Source organism: Homalodisca vitripennis, chromosome 2 (assembly GCF_021130785.1).
Source record: "Homalodisca vitripennis isolate AUS2020 chromosome 2, UT_GWSS_2.1, whole genome shotgun sequence".
Lineage (NCBI taxonomy): Eukaryota > Metazoa > Arthropoda > Insecta > Hemiptera > Cicadellidae > Homalodisca > Homalodisca vitripennis.
In genome coordinates, this window is record NC_060208.1 from 127,722,136 (window position 1) to 127,745,217 (window position 23,082).

The 23,082-nt window shown below is 33.2% G+C and overlaps 1 protein-coding gene across 2 annotated transcripts in view; it reads left to right on the plus strand.

The window, feature by feature from the left end:
* The window catches only part of LOC124354710 (serine/threonine-protein kinase greatwall), a 76,635-nt gene that overhangs the window by 45,852 nt on the left and 7,701 nt on the right, over positions 1-23,082 (plus strand). For both annotated transcript variants that reach the window (XM_046805366.1, XM_046805367.1), the window contains exons 8-11: positions 8,753-8,970; positions 10,478-10,684; positions 15,882-16,020; positions 18,190-18,367. In XM_046805366.1, coding sequence (XP_046661322.1) covers positions 8,753-8,970; positions 10,478-10,684; positions 15,882-16,020; positions 18,190-18,367 — 742 coding nt within the window. The remainder of the gene's footprint in view (positions 1-8,752; positions 8,971-10,477; positions 10,685-15,881; positions 16,021-18,189; positions 18,368-23,082) is intronic.

A 23,082-nucleotide genomic window follows, 5' to 3' on the forward strand; every position in this document is an offset into this window, starting at 1 on the left:
ATGTAGGCAACTAGTCATGATCTTGTAAAAAACGAATGGCCCCCTCTTCGCTCCTGGATAAATCCCAAATTCTCATTGTGTCACTCATCACTAATCTATTACACACACAGTAAAACAGGAAGTACAACAAAGCGACACACTCGACAAACACTTCGGCACGAAAAGTACAAGAATGCGGCGCACCAGCTGAACGGGCGGCGAGAATCTATAGTCACGTTATCTACTAGATCGCTCGACTTTGACCTCTGTCTGAGGATGGGGAGGGGTTTGCGATAAGACAATTCCTGTTTTATATTTACGAAATATACTGTGCTATGACAAACTAAGCCACTATTATACTATTATAGGCCCTACACTACTGGGAGGAAAAGACAAGCCCCTTCTAGTGACTCGGGAGTAAAAAAACCAGTTTATACATAGATTTAGTTTTTCCCATCTAACTTTTTTGTTCTTGTAAATAGAAAAAAATGTATAAGAAGTAATTTGTTTAGAATAAAATTGTGTATATTCTGTGAATTTGACATTATTTTGTAGCTCGAGTAGTTTCAAAGTGATGGACAGTAGAACTTAAAAATTATTTAAAAAAAAAAAAAATTTTTTTACACATCTACAATGATATTAATCTGAAAATAATGGTAAGGCACCAAATATTATATTTATTATTATTCTATAGTTCATAAGGAAAACAAAAATATATAATGTTGTTATGTTATCACTTAGATAATATTTTCTAAAAATAAGTTTAACGATCACGGCAATTTGCCCAAAAACGGCCTGCCACTAAGACCACAAATGACTGCCACTTATAGGGTTAATAATAATTATCCTGTTATTGGGAAACTCATTGAAGTATGCCAAAACAAGCAAATGTCACAATGACCATGATGAAGGAAATGTCCTATGTTCAAATAGATTCTCTGTCTTATCTCATGGTGTCTCTTTGGAAAATGACAAAAACTGTCCAAACAAAAGTGAAAAACAGAAATCTTTTAAAACAAAAAATAAAATTATAACAAAACCTACTGCTTTAAATGTTAAAAGTTAAAAAATTAAGTTGGTGATTTTATCAAACAGCCACGGAAAACAATTGAATGATCTAATACAGTGGTTCTCAACCTTTTCAACGCTGCGACCCCCTTTTTAGGTTGAGAGTTTTGGCGACCCCCTTCTTGTAACATCGTAAAGTAAGCCTTTGTATGCAAAAAGACAGCAATAATTAGTTTTAAAAAACATAAAAAAACACTTTTCAAAACTATGTAAAAACGTTAGTGAGTACTAATTTCTTAACAATTAATAAACGATCCGGTAATAAATGTAACGAAAGTAATTTTAATCATTTTCAATTCTTCATTATCAAAGCAGGCAAAGAATGTGCGCAGTGTATTTACAGAACTGACGCGTGGTGTATTTAAAGCCGCGGAGACAGCCTGACATCGCAGCCATCGCACGGCGCAATTCGTCCTCCGACAAGCCACTGTGCCAGTCGACTGCCTGTCGTCTTGAGAAATAGTGCGTACTTTGATCTTCAAATTGAACACTCAAGTTTTAGTATTAATAATGGATAAGTTTTTAAAAAGAGAAGCTTCATGTAGCAAAAGTAGTTCCGAAGTCTCAAAACCAAAATGCCGAAAGTATAATAATGCATATCTACAGTTTGGTTTTACTGAACTTGAAAACAAACCTCAGTGTGTTATTTGTAGTGAAGTTTTATCAGTTGAAAGCATGAAACCTTCAAAAACGAAGCGTCATCTTGAAACTAAGCATTCTGCGCTGAAAAACAAACCAGTCGAGTTTTTCCAGAGAAAACTGCTGTCCCTTCGCAGCAACAGGTAAATATTAAAAGTCATACTGATGATAGCAAAAATGCCCTCAAAGCTTCGTACGAGGTAGCGCTAAAGATTGCTAAAGTAGGGAAGCCACATACCATTGCTGAGGAATTAATTCTTCCTGCCGCAATCGATATGGTTTCAAATATGATTAATCCTCAAGAAGCTGACAAGCTAAAAAAAATCCCACTATCAAATGACTCTGTGTCACGACGACTATCAGACATGGTGAAAGATGTTCAGAACCAGCTAAAGATGCAAATAAAAGAAAGCACGTTTTTTTTCGATTCAATGCGACGAATCAACTGATATTGCTAACTGTGCTCAGCTTTTGTGTTTTATTAGGTATGATTGCGGTCACTCTATTAAGGAAAATGTATTATTTTGCAAATCTTTGCCAGACCATGCCACAGGTGAAAGTCTTTTTAAAGTGTTCATTGAGGCAACTGAACCATTTGAAATTGATTGGAACAAATGTGTTTCAATTTGTAGTGATGGTGCAAGAGCCCTTTCGGGTAAAAACAGTGGATTGATTGCCAGGTTGAAAACGTTAATGCCAAATGCAAACTGGGTGCATTGTTTTTACATAGACAAGCTTTAGCAGCTAAAGGATGACTTGCGTCAAGTTTTGGCTGAGGCTATCAAAGTTGTTAACTACGTCAAGAGTCGACCATTGCAGAGTATATTACTTGAAAACTTGTGTGAAGAGGTAGGAGCCCTTCACAAACATTTGCTATTCCACACCGAAGTGAGATGGCTGTCCCGGGGCAACGTGTTGAGTAGCGCTGTTTTCATTGAGATCAGAAATGTTGCTTTTTTAATGGACACTAAACATGAACTTTCCCATTTTTTCAGCGATGAAAAATGGTTAATAAAGCTTGCTTACTTACCTGATATTTTTTCTCAACTCAACATTTTGAACTCATCCCTACAAGAACCAGAAACAGCTTATTTGTATGCTCAAGACCGAGTAAATGCATTTGTAAGAAAACTTACTCTTTGGTATACAAGAATAAAAGATGAAGACTTTGAAAAAGTCCAACTTACACAAGAATTCAAGGAGTATGCCTCAAGTATTGGTGACACATCCATTGACACATGATCTCTTTCATTACTCATATCATCACACCTTGAAGCCTTGATAAAGCAGTTGAATGATTATATTCCTGTTAAAGATACAAGTGAATCTGTGTGGATAACAAAACCATTTTCCGAAAAAGCTGTTCAAAAAGCAGAATTGAATGCTGGCCTCCACGATGAACTGATGATATATCAAGTGATCAGTCATTGAAACTAACTTTTGACGATGTTTGTCCCAACAAGTTTTGGCTAAGTATAAAAGAATATATACGTATAAAGAATACCCAGCAGGGATCACTTCTGGCTGGTTTATACCTACCAGTTGAACCCACCACTGGGCACAGCAAAAACCGATGTGCCACTTCAATCTGGGCAACCTTATGGATGTCCAGTAGCGGCACATCACTAACCGCAAATGTTGAGATTCTGGGATTCATGGGCAATTCGATAGGTCTAGCCTACTGTGGAGGATGGCTGTTGGAGTTGGTGGGGTTTGTTCCCTTACCTCAGAGGCTCTTGTTAACCTCAACAAGGGTGTGCCACCCCCTGCCTACTTTGACTGGAGAGGCTGGTTCACAACTGGCCTCCCTTCTTCCGGGATGACTTTGAGATGTAGTGCCCTAATTCTTCCTCATGGATCTCGATAGGAGGCGGCCCCTACTCCCTAACCTTACCCATCCTGAATATCCTATCACTCCGGAAGCAGCGCAAAGGTCCTTACAGGACTAAGTGCAATTTATAAGCTTCTTGTCCTAAGAGAACAAAAAAAAAAAAAAAAAAAAAAAAAAAAAAAAAAAAAAAAAAAAAAAAAAAAAAAAAAAAGTATAAAGAAGGAACACCCAGAATTAACCAAAGTAGCATTGAAGATTTTGATACCTTTTTCTACTTCTTACAATAATTGTGAAAAAGGATTTTCCACAATGGTGAATTTAAAAACCAACTCAAGAAATCGTTTGGCACTGGAAAATGATATTATTTTGTGTTTGACAAAAATCAACCCCCACATTCTACAGTTAGTTAATTCAAAGCAAGTTCAAGTTTCTCATTAAGTCATTCTGCTGGACTTAAAAAAAAAATGTATTTTTTGCAATGTATTTTGTGTAGTGTGCCTTTTTTAGAATAAACAAATTTTGTCTCACAACAATAAGGCCTACGTTACGATACAAGCGGCGCGGCAGGCACCATCATTTTTAGCAGCGATGTTGAGTCATTTAGAGCTCCATTTGTTCCTTTTTGTTAATTATAGTTGTATTTTAAAATAGTATTGATTAATTTTATTGTAAATTGATTAAATATACGTATTGTATTTAACAAGCGGACTCAGCTCAGTTTCTAAATAAGTACATGGTCGCTTCATTTGATATTCGCCGCTCATATGGTATATATGGCCTGAGTTTTTTTAGTTTTTTTTTTTCATTTATCACCTATCTCGCGACCCCCCAGACCCGTCCCGCGACCCCCCTGGGGGTCGCGACCCACCGGTTGAGAACCCCTGATCTAATAGATCAAAGGTCACATGTGGATGTCTAATCCTATGTTAGGTCGGGGGCAAGATTTAATAAAGTAACTGAAGAGGTTAAAGAATTGAGCAAGGATCTAGGAAAAAAAAGATTACTTGTTGGTCATAGGTGGAACTAATGACATTGAAACAAAAGGCACCCAACAATTGATTGATGAAGTGTGCAGGGTTATATCCTATACCAAACATACAAACCTTATATTGGCCAGCATTCCTATGAGGCATGACAAACCCAGCCTTGACATAAGAATAAGCAGTTTCAACAGTGAAATTGAGGAAATTGTAAGAACAAATGGCATAAACTTACTTCCTTTACACCTGCTTCCTCGTCATTATTATTTATATCATGGCCTACATTTTAATAAAAAAGGTAAGGATAACATTTCTATAAAGTTGGGGTTCCACAAGGTTCAATTATGGGACCTCTTTTGTTTCTTTTGTACATCCCAGGGCAAGGATGTATTGGGCAAGTTTGACAAGAGTCCCAAAAGTAGCAGATGTTATGGGTCGAAATCGTTGGGTTGAAATAAAAAATAACTTGCATTTGAATGACAACACGAACTACAATCCAAATGATCCTGAGCGTGACAGACTTTACAAAATTCGTCCCATGGTTGATCATTTAAAGGAAAAATTCAAAATGATTTCCAAGGAACAGCACTTATGTGTTGATGAACAGATTGTTCCTTATAAGGGGAACTCAAAACTTCGACAATACAATCCAAAAAAACCTAAAAAATGGGGTTATAAAATCTTTGCTTTGTGTGATACAAAAGGACTTGTATATAACTTTGAAATTTACTGTGGGAAAATTCAGCCAGTTCCTGGTTTTCCTGATCTTGGGGCGAGCTCAAATATAGTTCTGAAAATGGCCAACACCATTCCAAGGGAGAAAGATTACCTACTTTTCTTTGACAACTGGTTTTCTTCATTGCCACTGTTTTTTGAACTTTCTAAGCTAGGCATTGGTGGATTATCTACCATAAGGACTGGTCGGTTTCCGGGATTAAACTTTCCCAAAGATAAAGAAATGAAAGCACAAGGAAGAGGATCATTTGAAGAAAAGAAACATGAAAAAGATGACATTGAGGTGAGAGCAATCAAATGGTTTGACAACAGAGGAGTAACCTTAGTTTCGACTTTTGAAAGTGCGCTTCCATTGACAGAAGTTAAGAGATATGATAGGAAATCATCAAAGGAAATTTTTGTTCCATGCCCGAAAGCTGTAGTAACTTACAACAAATTTATGGGAGGTGTAGACCTCTTGGATGGCTTGATTGCATACTACAGAATAAAAATAAAATCCAAGAAATGGTACCTAAAGTTTTTATTCCACTTCATGGATCTCACACTCGTAAACTCATGGCTTGTTTACCGAAGAAGTTGCAAAGAGCAAAAATTAACTAAAAAAGTCATAATGGACTTATTGGATTTCAAATCAAGTGTGGCCGAGAGTCTTCTAAAACAAAGGAAGAACACAGAAAAGAAAAGAGGAAGACCATCTGCAGATCAGATTGATATGCAACACAATCTAAAGAAGAAATGTGGCCCAGCCAAACCAATTCCAGAGCCCACTACTAGAAGAGATGAGACATCACACTGGCCTCAAATCACAGAGGACCGACAACGTTGCAAAAACCCACAATGCAAAGGAATAACTGTGGTGAAGTGCATCAAGTGCAGTGTTCATCTCTGCTTGACAAAAGCTCGCAATTGCTTCACCGCATTTCACACATGAGCTTAACCATATCTGGTTTATGCCTAAACTTATTTTATTATGTTTGTGTACTGTACTAGAGTGTTTTTATTAGCAAGTTTCTAAAAACTGTTAATATATTACCCTGACAATGAAAACTTTCATGTAAATAAACATTATTCTATTATAACCCACTGTTTCATTTTTGTTACATACCCATTTTGAGCTTATTTTACATTATGCCCAATGTTGCTAATTTGCAACAAACCTTAAACAACCCCTAAATATACAAATAAAAATTTAAAAAAAATAGTAGTCATCTTAAAAGGTTTATTAATACCAAAAAGTTTTGGTAAAAGATTTTTTTCCTGACAAATAAATAATTTGGGCCGTAAGAGGTTAAGGTTTAAGGAATTAATATATTCAGGCGCGTTTCAAGATAACATTAAGGAGTTGTTACTTGAAAAAACATATAATAATGTAAGTGAATTTTAAAAAATATTTTTTAAATTTTAAGCACTATATTACTATTTGTTAATGTTGATTTTTGTGTTTTTAAGTAGGTTTACAGTTGGCATCTTTCTTTCCTGTGATAATTAATACCCTGTTTTATTGTGTGTGTTTTATTGCTGTTTTATTGTTATGTGTGTTAGGTTGTTTGGATTTAGTCAAACAAGAGTAGTGTAGGTTATATCTGACAATGTCATCTGTTTAACCCTCCGGCTGGCGCGCATTTGAGCCTTGACTGGCACCCTGTTTTGAAGCTTCGTGCAGAGTTTTTAATTTTTTATCCTGTACAATTGATTATTGGAGAAAACACAAAAGTGTTATACATCAAATTACTCTGCAGAATATGTTGTACAATATAAACATAATTATAATTTGACTTACCTGAATAATGGTGGATGTTTGATGGTCAGAACTCAAAACTTTGTTTTTCAAAAAACACTTTTTTATATTATGCTATTAAAAAATAACTCAAAATTAATTTTATTTAAAAATCTAAAATATGCCAAATGTTCACTTATTTATGCACACAAAAAAAAAAACATTGTTATAAACACTTTTATTTACAAATAAAATTGCCGAACAGCTGTTTGGAACACTAACAGTTGCCGAGTCGCGTCACGCGGAAGTAGTTGGGAGCTTTTAGCGGCCAGTAAAAGAACAAATATTCTTATATATATATATAAGTGAATACATTATTAGAAGGCTTGGGATCTTGTGATTAAAGTGATATAACTTTTATGCGATTCGAGCGGTAATTATCGGAACTATGACGTAATTAGTAGACGATGTTTAATGAGTGGTATATTACGACTCTGCCAGTTCACAGCGGGAAAAAATGAGTCGTAATTTACGACGTTGCCAGCCGGAGGGTTAATAGGTGTGCTATATAATCATGAAACGTTTGTGACAATAAAGATTTATTATTATTATTATTATATGATAAATGTCTCAATTTTAATGGAGATTACGTTGAAAAATAGCGTAAGAGTGTATCTTTTAAAAATCTATAATAAAATGTTCCTATTTCAGTTGGTTAATTTTTTTTATTTGAAAGCATTTGTTACACTCTGGATAGCCCTCGTAATTTAGGATTAAGGGACTGTTGAAGATTAGTATTTTAAACTTTAATATACTGAATTCACAGTACAGAAAAGTATATCTAAGCATGTAATGTGACTGCTTTGTATACAGCTAACTTTAATGCTGTTTATAAAAAATGCTATGTAAAAAATATTATACACCAGTATTTAAACATAAGGAAGTGAAATAGTTCATTTCTTTAAATTAAAGATTTCTTTATTTTAATGTATTGAAGTTAATATAGTGTGATAATATGTATTACATCATAAACCTTAGAGTAGTGGATATAAATTTGTATACATCCCCCTAGACTACAATTAAAGAATTAATGTTAATTCGCTTACAGTAGTTCTATTTCAATTAAGATTTTAAAATTTGATATGTAAAAAAATTATAACATATTTTTTAATAACTTTAAAAATATACTTTTACAAATAAATAAATGTGTAGAAAACAACACATAACATTTTCCAATTAACTGAAAACATAAAAATACAATCATATTAAAAACACAGCATTTAAATCATAATTATAGTCACTCTACAGTCGCTGTAAAAAAATATTCAGATGTAACAACACACATTATAATATAGGAGCATGTGAGCAGATCTGAAGAATTGCAGTCATCCTCTCCACAACGAAAAAGCTGTCATATGCGCCAATGTACAGTGGAAAATGGAATTCAGTAGCTATGATAACTAGTTTTAGAATGATAACAGGTGGCTGAAAATCAGAAATATAGTGTATCTGTCTGACATTCAGTTAACATTCTAACGAATTTTATAACCAGTTTTACAAACTACAGTTCGCGATCCAGGACAAAACATAATAACGAGACTTGCTGTCATAAGCTTATGAGAGTTACCTCCATCACACAGGTTTTCCCTTAACATGCGTGTGGAAGGGATAAAATATTTCTTATGATGTTAGTGTAAGAGCTGGATTAGTGAAAGTGAAATAGTTATAACTGTTTACAGTTTTATTCGATATACAGTCTTGTTTATTCATATTTAAATATAACAAGAGATGACCACTGTCCAGGGTTCCAATGGAGGCACGCCCAGTAAGACAAACGTAACGGTGCGCCAGAATGAATCTCGCCTGTCAGGCATCAGCCCGTTCCAGTCAGCAGAGCACTATCTACGCCATGACGAGACCTCCTTGTCCTACCACACTTGTGAGGAGTGTTCCACCGGTCATTGTAGCCACGAGAGTAAAGAGAACACTGTGTGGACACCATCACCTCTCTCACGCTCCAGGTTAGCCTTGGATCTAGGAAACAAGTAATTGTAAGGAGCCAAATAAGGAATCTGTTAAAAACTAACAAAATTCAGAGATTTTCATTGAAACTTGTAATCATTGAGAATCTAAGAATATTGTCCAATGCATTAGTTTTAGAGGCAAGTGCTTATTTGTACAGCTTAGACTTGAGTTTTAACCATTTGCGGTCTACTTTTACAGCTAGCTGTGTTTTGTTGATGAAGACAATGAATCTTGGTGGAATTAAATGAGTTATTCGGCTACAATAAAGCAAGGCCTTCTGAGTCATTACTTAAAAATGTATTATTCTATATCTTTATAGGTGATTTTCTGGGCTATGCAATAATATATCAATGAAAATTCAATATAATACTACAAAAGAGTCATATAAAATCTTTACTATTAATGACTTTTACAATTCTTTGTTCTTTAATGCTCTCCTAAAGTACAAAATTTATACTCGATGAGAATAAAAAATATATATTTCAAACTGTATTGTCATTCACACTCTGTACATTTTCCTGTACACTTTAATAAAGTTATAATTTTTATTAAATAGCCTATTACAAATTGAATTGAATAAAAATTATTTAAGGCAGTACTGGCGACCTTCTTGATTTTAGGCCAAAATAACTATATTACATTTCAAACACTTGACAACCTTACTTTAAGACATATACTTAATATAGTATGTGTCTCATTTTAAACGTATGACTAGAATGCATTTAATAACTATTTAGTTTTTTCTAATATTTGTATTAGTTATTTTTTATACTATACTTTATTGTTCAAAATGTATGATAAGTGCTTGCTTTACATTTTATTTTATGTTCATTTTATGTATACTTCCATCAATTAATCCTATCCTGACTCCAGTAATTATTTTTTTTAATACTTTTCATACATATAAAATATCCATATTTGTGTTATATTTACTTGAGCACGAAATAGTCTGATGGTGACTGGTGTCGTGATTGATGTGTGTGTGTGTGTGTGTGTGTGTGTGTCCTCTCTACACCTGGCACCCAACACTGTTCCCTGTTATATCTGAATGGAAAATTACTAATTCGTCTCAACATCTGTTCCAGTAAACAAATAAAGATGTTTTAACAAGTTCTATTCCTGGTTGTTGGAGAATCCATTTTACAATTTAAATGAGTTCTTCAGTTCCAAAAATATGGAATTTTAATTATTAATGATTTGTTGATGAACTTTTAAGTTTTGCACTTTTTTGTACTTAATGACTGAATAGGCTGCATACTGCAACTTTGTCAATAATATTGTACATTTTTATGATGAGTAAAGAATATTATTATTACTATTAAACATCATCAGTTACTGTAAATAAATATACATACATTTGATTTCATTAATTTGTTTTACAGACAATATATAAATAAAGTAGACAGTATGTGACCATAGCCACTTTATAGCTGGAGGTCAGTAGAAATATAGGAATACTGGTGAAGCTGAATGTTATTGTAAGTTTATTTTTCTCCTTTCAAGATCGTTTAAGCGGCCAGGGTCACGTCGGAAGCGCAAGCGGATGGAACACTTAGATGGACTCTTCAATGACTCAACACCTCCTGCAGCCCTGTCCAGTAACCTGACACAGGACATCAATGCTCTCGACCTCACTGACGGACCGGATCACAGCCCCAAACGTTTCAATGCTAGGCTCAGTCCAACACTCAAGAGCGTGCTGAAACCCAGGTATGTTGTCCAAGATTTAGGTCATTTGGTCCTCTCAAAGTGGTGGGAAACTTAGAAGTCATATATTAGTTTTTCCAATTACAGCCACTAACTTAGTGTACTTTATTTCTTTAAATAATGGTTATCATTATAATTTTGCTATCATTTCATAGCTAAAGAAAAACTATCTATTAAGTTAGTTTCATAGATAATGTAAAATTGGTGTATAGTCTCTAGGTTATACTGCCCCCATTCTGATTGGAGGGTACTTGTTCTCTGGTAGACAAATCATGAGGTAACAAGAATTGAAGAGGATAGTGCACATTATCTTGGGTAAATAAACTGCTTACACACACAAAACATAGGTTCTTAAAAAGCAGATTAACAGCAACTGCTCCAAATAGAAGGGTGAAATCAGCAAACTGGTTCTACACCTATCTGAACTTGTGTAGTTAGGTATAATCATTAACATAATAGGAAAAACTACAATCAAAGCTACTCAGTTAATGAGGATTGCCATAAGGCAAAATCTTGGGACAAGTATTTTGAAGGACTTGATAGGGCCTTATTGAAATTATGTTGGTTTCCGTCTGCCTGTGTAATAGAACTTTGTAACCTGTGTAGACTCTTGATAGAATGGACCTAGAGACTTAAAACGTGGTATATGGATTCCTCGTGGTCCAAGGATTGAGAGCAAGGACAAATTACAGTCCATCTGTTTGTCTGCCCCTCTATGAGGAGTCTAATTGTAGAAATTTAATTAGCTTAAGACCAGGTAATTTGCACTTTCGTCATTTTGAAAATTGTTCTAACACATCACGTTTACAAAATAATATTATAAATATAAAATTGCTATTTTTAAACATTCAAGATCTTAATGGCAAAACCACTGTTCTAGAAACTTTCATACAAAATGAATTGAACCTATATGTCATTTGCTTATCAGAGCATTTTCTTAAACAATCAGTGGTAGCAACTTCATTTCCAAATGGTTTTTACTGTGCTTCTGCTTTCTGTAGAGCAAACCGGATTAGAGGAGGAACATTAATATTTGTCCACAATAATTTTCATGCAAGGCCTCTTGATGTTGCAGAATTTTGTATAGAACTTCATTTTGAAGTAACCGCTGTATTGTTGGATAAATTCAAGTTAATTATTGTGTCATTGTACCATTCAACTGATGGCGACCATAATATTTTTCTCAATAAACTTGAAAATCTTTTATTATATTTAACTGAATGGGCCAATTATACAATAGTTATTGGAGGCGATTTGAACATTAAATTTGATATTACAAAAAACAAACCATCTGTTAAATATTTTTTAAATTTATTAAGGGAGTACAATTTTTATTGTCTGAATCAATCTCCCACACGAGGTGCAAATTGCCTTGACAACATTTTTGTCAATTGTGGGCAGAATAGGGTTAATTCTTGTAATATTTTTCGTTTTCCCTTTTCTGATCATGATGGTGTAATGGCTGACCTTAATGTGCTAGATACTCAAGCTCTTTCTGCACCAAATGATAAAAATGGTTTTATTGGAAAAAACATGTACTTACAAATTGTCTTGCCTAAACAAGAAATATGCAACTTAATATCTAATTTGAATGCTTATGACTGGGAACATTTAATTAATGAAATTAAGTTCACTGACGCTGAACAATCTTTTTGGTCCTTTTTTCAAATTCTTTTAAATAATATAAATTATTACTCAGTTATTAAGAAAAAATCATTTATAGCTAAAAGCAATTTTAAATATAAATGGTACACTAGTGAATTAAGGAATATGAAAGAAAAGTTGTTATGTTTTGACTCTTTAATCAGAAGTTCTAGGGAGCCTTCGAATGAACTTCTCCAACTTTTTAACCACCTAAAAAAAGAATATAAATTATCTATTAAAAACGCCAAACTTAATCACAACACCAATTATATTAAAACCAGCAACAATAAAAATAAAGCTGCATGGGAAATAATTAAAAGCAAGAGTAAAAGTACACCCCATAGGCTTCAAACTGATATTACTTCAGAAGATTTTAGTAATTTTTTTATTGACTCAATAAAAAAAATTAAAGTGAAAACCGGTACATTTATTAATAGTAGTTTAAATTCATTAAAAGCTAATTGTATTAATTCATCATTTTTATCATTTAAATCAATCAAGCCATCTGACACAATTGATGCAGCTAAAAGACTAAACAATTCAGATAGTAATGACATCTACAATATATCCAATAATCTGTTAAAGAGATTGATTTATACTTTTGTTGAGCAACTAACACTTTGCTTCAATATGTGTATGAGTCAGGGTATTTTTCCGGAGCAACTGAAGGTGTCCAGAATTTGTCCAGTCTTTAAAAAAGGTCCCTATAATGATCCAAGTAGCTACCGCCCAATTTCGGTTATCCCAGTCTTGTCTAAATTACTAGAACTACTGGTCTATGACCAAATAAGTGACTATTTAGAAGAAAATAAAATTTTAAGTCCATCACAATTTGGTTTCAGAAGAGGTAAATCCACTATTGATGCCATTGACAAGCTAATACGAAATACACTGTCAACTTTTGAAAATAAGGCCTTTGCTCAGGCCACTTTATGTGACCTGAGTAAGGCCTTTGATTGTGTAGAACACAGTACTCTTTTAGCCAAATTAAAGCATTATGGAATTCATGGAAGTGCCCTTGATTTTATAAAATCATACCTCATCAATAGAACACAAAAAGTATACATCAAAGGAAGTTGGTCACAGGAAATCAAAATAGAGTACGGTGTCCCTCAGGGATCTGTACTTGGACCCTTACTTTTTATCATATATATAAATGATATAACATTGGCTGTTGATGCTAATACGCTTCTCTACGCTGATGACACAACTTTTTTCAATAGTAGTAATAACCTGAATGAACTAAAGAAATTAACCGACACCACAATAAACAAGGCATCAATATGGTTTAAAGAAAACGGTTTTTTAATGAATGAAACTAAAACTCAAAACATTTTGTTTACTTTAAAATCAATTCCTGAAAATAGTTTTAATTTTGAATCAAGTAGTGTAATCAAAATTTTAGGAATTCATATTGATAATAATCTTTCATGGGGACCTCACATTGATTTTCTGTCTACTAAATTATCTAGAATTATTTTTTTATTGAGACGTCTATCTTGCTGCATAAGTGAAAATTATGTTCGGACTGCATATTTTGGATACTTTCAGTCAATTTTGAGATACGGATTAATACTGTGGGGAAATAGTGCTAGAGTTCAGGAAATACTGGTGCTTCAAAAGAAAGCTGTTAGAATTGTTGGTAAAGCTGAATATCTTGATCATTGTAAACCTGTTTTCATTAACCAAGGAATACTTACAATAGTTAATTTATATTTGTTTGACTTATCTGTTTACATTTTAAATAATAAGGACTTAATAAACCATACACAAACACATAATTATAACACACGAAACAAAAATAACATTTTAATTGAATATTGTCGACTGAGCAAATCTTTGAATAGTCATGTTATAATTGGCTTGAAGGTGTATAACAAATTGAAACATTTGATAGAAAAATACCCTCTTAAAATTTATAAAAATAAACTTTATGAATGGCTATTAAAAAACCCTTTATATAATATTGATGAGTTTTTTTCTATTAACAAAATAGACTTTTAATGATTGTTTTAAGATAAACTCATAATATAACTAGTATAATTATCAACTAGACAATTAATGTCTTATATTGTTTTATATATATATATATATATATATATATATATATAATATTTATGTATTATACTTATTAAAATATTATTTAGAGACAATGCTACTTAGTCTGTAGCTGAATTAGACTTTGTCAATGCATGTAACATGTTTTACGACAAATAAACGAATTTATTATTATTATATGTGATAACAACTTTAAGAAAAGTCTTAGAGACATAAGTTGTTACATATGTTACTCTTGGTCTAAGGAAGAGCTTTATTTATTTTAGGGTCAAAAATTAAAAGATCAGTTTGTCCATCTGTCTGTGCACTATCTATTTCAGTACATTCTATTGGGTCATTCAAAATTCTGCATAACTGCATGTTGGAATGGTCAAAGTGAAAAGACAAGAGCTAGTATACTTAAAATGGTGTGTTTATTACAACCAATCAGGGGCCTAGAATAGATGGCATCTAATTGTGTGTGTGTGTTTGCACGTGTGTGTGTGTGTGTGTGTGTGTGTGTGTGCGTGCATGTGTGCGTGCGCGTGCATGTGTGTCTGTGTGTGTGTACACACACCAGAACTGCTGGAGCTGTATGGCAACCACTCATTCCATATATGAAAGAGGGATGAAGTAAATGTTCAGTACCAGCAATTTTCACATCATATCTCCTCTTATTTTCCTGTTACTGTATGATACTGTTTATGTTGCTGACATCCTGTGTATCTGCACGTGAGTCAACAAAGTAATTGGGCTTGTATAGGAATTTAAGGAGGATCCAAAGGTGAAAATGAATGTTTTGAACTCCACGATTCTTTTTACAGTGTTTCATATAAAATCCCAGTGTCTTACACTCAGTTATGAAAAAATCAACCAGTATCTCTTAACCCTTTAACCTTATTGTTCCTGAATCGCGGTGAGACCCAAATAACGAGCTTAGTTAGATACTAAGACCTCCCTGCACCGAGTATTTTTCCCATTTTTAGGAAGTTTTGATATAATGTTAATCACGTAATTTAAATTTTAATAAATAGAGTAAACAATTCATAATGTTTATAAACAGCTCAAATAATGTCAATTTATTAAATAATTATAACATATACCACTATCACATATCTACAAATAAACATCAGTAAACACCTCATAAAATAACTACCTTGTTTACAATACAAAGCACCATTAAACTTCTAAGTAGTTTGTGTAATGTCCACAAGATTTCACCACCAACTGGACAGCTATCTTCTAGACATTTCTAACATAATAATAAGTAACATAATATAAAAGGTGATACAACAAAAATAAAACAGCTGATAATATGAAAATGAGTGTATACTCAGGCATGGCAGTTGTTTGCAAAACTAGAGTTGTACTATATATCTCAGGCGTAGCGGTTAATGGGAATAATTTTGCAGTTCAGTTATAAGATTCCAATAACATAGTTGTGGGTGTAAATTGGGAGTATAATCTTAACCCATATAGCAGATTACATCTTTGATAACATTGGTATGGTATGCTTCAGATTCCATTCTGATGAGGATACCAGGCCCAGTGTTATGTTCTCCACCCCTGTCTCAGCCAACGCCCGTTGCCAGTCTGACTCCACAGCACTCACCAAAATCACAAGGTTTGCTCTACCAGAACTGGATGCATCACATATTGTGAGTTTCTGTGTCAATTACCAAAATCGACCTCACTTATTAACTACAGTTTCTGTTTTCAAATAAAAAAATACTGTTGGTGTAAAACTCCCATGTTCAATCTATGGAGCTGAAATTTCAGCTCAAACTTTTTATGTATTTATATTTGTGGTTAAGTCTTGATTAGTTACTAATTCTAGTTTTCAGTCACACTAAGAATTTCTTTATTTAATAAAAATCCAAATTAAAAAGCTTCAAATAATATAAATTTTTATGAAAAACATTTATTGTCACAATAAAGTTTTAAAATTAAGAGACTATGTATGAAAAATTAAACTTGGTCTTTATATCTACTATACCAAACATGGCTATGCAGTATTGCCACAGTAATAGCCTTGTGTTAAACTAAGCTAAAACCCAATAGATCATATAATTGATAAAAAAGAATAAAGTAGTTCACCTGCCAAATGTTGTTCTGCAACAGAGGCAAAATTGAACAATTGAGAATAACAACTGATGAAGATCTGAAATGGACACCTCACATTGACCAACAATGTATGCAGTTGAGCTCTAGCTTTTATGTAATCGAAAGAATCAAAACAATTAGTATCAGTGACATTAAAGACGGCTTACTTTGCTTTGTTTGAAACTTATCTTCACTATAGACAAATAGACATCTTAGCTAAATCATCCACAGATCATAAACTAGAGCACATACTGATGATCCAAAAAAGGTTAGAGCCTGACCACGTTACTACCAAGGGATAGTTGATGTTCAGTTATTGTCAACATTTCAATTTTAACCATTGTTCATATATATATATATATATATATATATATATATATATATATATATATATATCTTATATATATATAAAAATCTTGAGTCACGATGTATGTTGCCAATAAACTCCAAAACGACTGAACCAATTTCAATCAAATTTCACATGTATCCGTAATTTAGTCTAACTTAGAAGATAGGATAGTTATTATCTGAATTATTCGCTTATGTCGTGAATATAAACGAATAAAATGAAGAAAAGTTTTCAAAGCGCCTGCACATTATAACCTGCAATTACGAGATAGATACGTATATTAAACAGTGAAACACTATTTGAAGGCGCTAAGATATGATGTATAATTGTCTAAACTAAATTTTTGGTTGAACTTAAAGGTTGAGTGGTAGACCACTTTGTAATAAAATACATTATGCATGTACAATACATTTTTGACATATTTTCTTGATCGTGACATCAAGGTAAAATCTACATCGGGGTTGGAAATATAATTTACTTCAACCAGAAATGCTCATACGCGGGCAAAACTTACGAAAAGCGTGCGAAGCCGCGGGAAACAGCTAGTATATATATATATATATATATATATATATATAATATATATATATATATATATATATATGTTGGAAGCAGTTGTCACTTATGTCCATGAGATGAGTATCAGGGGGCATAACACACACTCTTACAATATGAACAAGCAGCAGACTTCCATCTTTTTGTTCACCACTGTGCTCTTTATTAGAAGTCCTCATATATGGGAGCTAACTTATGGAACAACTTATCAGAGAAACTCAAGATGGTGTGACAGAAAGAACTTCAAAAATAAAGTGAACGAATTGTGTTTATAATTAATCCATTTTATACAGTGAAATAAAAATACTGAAGGATAAATGGCAATGTAGTAGACTGAAATTTAAATAAATTTATATTGTGTTATATATTTCATATCATCTATTTTGTCTATATTATTCATATGTAATATGACACTAACACAATTATCTACAAATTTTTGAATAAAGAATATTGTTTATTGTCATTTTATGAACTCTGATGCTGTAGAGTCATCTGTTGGTTGGCCTCCTCTGTGAATAATTGGGAACACACAAAAGAAAAAACTATGACCAATATATTTGTAATAAAGGGTGACATTCATGTTTATCCTGTTTGAAATAAAGTCGCGCTTGTAAATACAGTTTAGTGTGATCAGCAGAATTAGCATGACTACTTCTGGAGGAGTGTATTTGATGGTAAAGAATCTAAAAATTTCAAGGTTAAATTTATCATAATGAACATTCTACTCAATTTATATTAACAGCAAATTCACCAGAATTGCGTGTCGGTTTCTAATTTTGTAAAACAGTTTTCCAGTATGTTATATAGAAACCTTTTACAGGAAGAAATTGGAGTGAGCCCCATAGCCACGCCACATCCTAATCAGCGCATGTCACTATCCAGCCACACACCTTTCCGCACTCCCAAATCTGTGCGGCGTGGCAAGCCCTCCTCAGATCAGCGTATTCTCGGTACGCCAGATTACCTGGCTCCAGAACTGCTTCTTCGACAAGGCGACGGTAATCACCTAATTTATGTTGAAAATCAACTCATATAGGATTATATTTATTTGATAATACCTTATTAGATTTTTGTTCACAGTGTTTTTTTGTGTCATTAATTAGAGACTTTAGTTGATGTAGAATTTCTCAACTCATTCAGAATATCATAAATTATAAAATATGTACGGTTTTATAAATTAAATTAGTAAAAAGTGTAATTTTATGGGCTGAGCATTAGTGAAGCCCATCACTTGATGTGCTGGAAAATTTTTATTTCGGTCTGATTGTCTCCACTATATCTCAAGAATAAACTGATCTATAGACTTTAAATTTGCTTGAAGCTTCTTTTCTACTTAGGCATCGTGTAGTAGTTCGATGATGGTTCATGTCACTTTATGGGATTTGGTGGAGCAATTTGATATTGGTTGTGTAGGTAACCATGAAAGCAATGAGAAAATTGCAGAGTAAATAAATGTTTAAACAAACTCATTATAATTATATGACTTTTAACATGTGACATAGTAACAATGTAGACCAAATTTTGCATTAACCCTTTCAGTGCCAGACATTCTCCCTAGTGCGTGTGGAAGAAATGCCAGGCATAGTGCCATATGCTCATGCAAGAAGAGCCAGGCTATAATTGCCAATTTTTCAGCAGTTTTCAAAAACTGTCACAGTTTTGTTATTTATTGATGAAAATTGTTACTTTTTGTTTTTTTTTTTTTGCTCTAAACAATGTGCTTTAAATTAATACTGAAAAATAAATTTACTACAACATACATTAAAAATATAAAACCAGAAAAACTTTTACTGACATAAAATTTTATGATGAATTTTTCAGTTTGGTGTAAATATAAGGCCAGTAAAAAAATCCTTGTTCCATAAATTGAGTATGTATTTGAACCTCCACATACTTTTGAACACATTCACAAAACATTTTTACATCTATCTTCAAAAATAAAGGTTTTACCATTGTTTTAAAAAAATAACGCGTATTTGGATTTTTCGCACATCTTGCGGTACTTCGGGATTATACCGTCCACACCAGTATGAAGAACACAAAAATATAAATTTATAGAAATAAACATTATAGAACGAAAAAACAACTCTTTAATTACAAAATTACAAACTTACAACGATTATCAATTCGTTGACATCAGCGCGGGCTTCGGCCGAACGCACGCACTCGCATTTTGGGTGGCGGAGTGTGATGAAGAATAAAAACAAATTTGTGTGTATTTTTTTCAATGAAGAGTTTTAGTTTTTGTTTGGTAATGTTTGTTTTTGTAGAATTTTTGTGTTTGGAGAAATGTAGGGGTAAAACACGGAAGTACAACAAAGCGACGCACCAGCTGATCGGGCGTCGAGACTTTTCAATTACGTTATCTACTAGACCGCTCGACTTTGACCCTGTCTGAGGATGGGGAGGGGTTTGCGATAAGACAATTCCTGTTTTATATTGACGAAATATTGTTCTAAGCTAATCTAGTAATCAGTAGAAGCAAAATGTCAAATAACAATTCATGTCTGGGTGTGGTCGGTATAATCCCAAAGTACCCATCTTGCTAAACACTCTCCGTTTCACTATCACTCACAACAACATTACTATCGTCTTCTAACACTCTCCGTACAGTGTTTTCACTAAGAGGTGATGCAATACGCTTCATTTTGTAAACATTTTACAACAATAAACGAAACAACAAGTTAGCTCGGCGAAACTGCGTAGTTGGTTACTAAACAACAGACGACAGCTGACTCAGACTAGCGACGTTCACAGCCATTTGTATTTTGTTTTATTTATAACACTATTGTAATGGAAATACATTCAACTGAATGTTTTTTATTAGTTTATATCTTTATAAATACAATTATAAAAACATGTGGATTGTTTAGAGATTTTTTGTATTTTTTACGAATATTTTAAAACACGTCCGTGTAGTCGGACGCTGGCTCTTCTTGTACAATTTACATGCGTCCTTGTAGTCGGACGCTGGCTCTTCTTGCACATTTTATGTACGTCCGTGTAGTCGGACGTTGGCACTGAAAGGGTTAAACTTAAATTCTACATAGACAAGAATAAGTTCTATGATGGTGTATATTGATCCATAGGATTTAACTGAACACCATTGAAAACTATCATTCAGTAAAATACTTACTTACTTGATACTTGAAGTCTTCTTCGATGACTGGAATTCCAGATAGATTGCGTCAGTTTGATTGATCCCGGAAGGTGGGACTAGAAGAGTGGCGTCGCATCCAGCTCAGTGAGTGAATAGAGAGGCCTTTCTATTAATTTGTTGTAGATTTCACTTCTGAACTTTAAACTGTTCAACGCTTTTTTCTCTTCAGGTAGGCTGTTAAAAGAGTTTCAATGCTGCTACAGGGAAACACTTTTGGGACTTTGACAGTCTACATTTCGGGATATTCAACGCTTTTGCTCCTCTGGTGTTGTAGTTGTGAACGTCTTGTCTTAAATGGCATTTGTCTGCCTGTGATGTAACAATTTCTTTTCTGTATGAGTGTGTGTCTGTCCGCAGGATATCTTAAGAATAAAATAAGTTGTAGAATTGAAATTTTGCACCAATGAAGCATGTAATGCGACTCGTGGTGTAGTGTTCTTCTACCTTGTACAAATATATGTAATATGTCATTTTTATTGTAAAAAATAATAGAATAAGACTAAATAAACTACAAGTTAAAAAGAACTGTTTTACTACAGGCCGCAAAACCGTAACTTAATATAAAAGTTATATGTTTTTTTTATAAAACCTAATATAAAAGTGTCCACATATTATTTAAATTACACCATAAAAAAATATCCAGGATAGCCAAATTCTTGAAAATTTTGTTGTAAGCTAAATTTTATATAGTGTTTTGAGATGTATTGACAAATTTATTATTTTATTGTCGCTTAAGAAACATTATGCTTACCAATTGTAGAAAACTCAGGATTTTTTTTTTATATCAGTACATTTTGACACAAACAGCATGACAGGTCTGCCATCAACTATTGGATGTAGTTCTGGCTAAAAAAAAACAGGTCGCTGCACTATTACATTGAAAAACATCACCCATCATTATGCTTCATGCTCATATAGAGCTTTTTACACTGATGTCAGTTGCTTGAATTACAAATTCAAGTATTACAAATATTGGTTATTTTAGCAGCTTATTTGTAAAAAGTGTAAAACTGTAATTATACAGGCAGTAATGTTTTCCGGAACTGGCAAGTGATATTTAACCTTGTAACACAATAGAAGCTTGAAAGTAAGATTTGATAAGGAAAGATAAAGATGTTAAAAAAAAGAGCTTCTAATGGAAATTATAATTTTTCACTTAAGATGTCCAAGCAGTTAAATTGCAATAAAATTAAAGAGGCATGTACCACAAAACAAAGTTAATTTTCTGAACTTCATGATATTGGAACGAGTGATGCTTTTTGTTATTGGTTTGATAAAATAGTATCAAGTCTAGACTCCTTGACATTTGCATCATGACAGACAATTTAAAGACAGTATTGGAGAATGATCCTAAGCCCATTATTTTTTGGAGCGATGGAGGACACCAAGAATAATGGTTATTAGTCCTTTAATACTTCTATAATATTCCTCAAATTCATATAAAGGGTTTCTAAGCAGCCAGTTATGAACAACTTCTGCAAACTTTTTGTTTGTCACATTTCATCATGAAACAGGAAGATTATTATACAACTTTAAACCTAAATAATTGTGGTATCTCGTAGTTTTGGTTAGTCTCTACCCTGGTAATTCTAATTTCTTACAATATCTAATATCATTCAGAAATGGAGCGTGAAAGTGTATACAGCTCCATAGAAGGTAAACTAAAAAATAAAGACATTTCCTACCAAATCAATAGAGTTCAGTTGCTAAAAATCGAAGAATAACACCATTCTCCTACAGATCTGGATTTTTAACACACATTCTTTACATACTTTTCTGATAAAGAAAATTTGATTTACAGTCAACTCCCGATTATCCGCGGAATAGGGTGGCTTGGCGGCCGCGGATAACGTGATTCGCGGATAATCCGCAAACCGTAAAGAAAGGCAAAGAAAAACTCGAAATAAGCAAATTAGGACATTTAATGACTTATAACTAAGTTTTTATTACATTTAAAAGGCTGGAATAAGTTCAAAGTTAACATTACGTACCGGTATTGTATACCGTTACGTAAGCCTACAGTTAATACAGTATCGAGTACAAACAATTTAAAAGTTAGTAGTACTGTACTGTACATCATAGCTAACTAAAAATATACATCGACGGGAATGAAAATACAGTACTGTTCTGTAAATACCCTACTCTAAATAATAAAACTATTTTATATTACATTAACTGCAAATTAATTTGCTTTAAAAAAATCAGTAAGTTTCTTCTGTTTTGTTTTGTTATGGCACTTAACCCTAATTTGTGATCTAAGTTTACGTAATGTAAGATCGTCTGCAACTGTCCCGAAGTCTTCGCCCTCTAAATATTCAATAAGTCGTTCAACGTGTTGTAGAGCTGATTCATGTGAAACACGCGATTGAGGAGGAATCTCTTCTTCTTCATTGTTGTAAATTTCTTCCTCGACTCCCTGAGCTTTGTTAATGATGTCTTCATCACTCAGGAGTTCGTACTCGGGATCGTCAGCATCACAGTTCATCCATTCATTGATGTTTTCGTCATTAACTTGCTCACCCCCTTCGACGGTTCTTGCCAATTGTGCTAAAG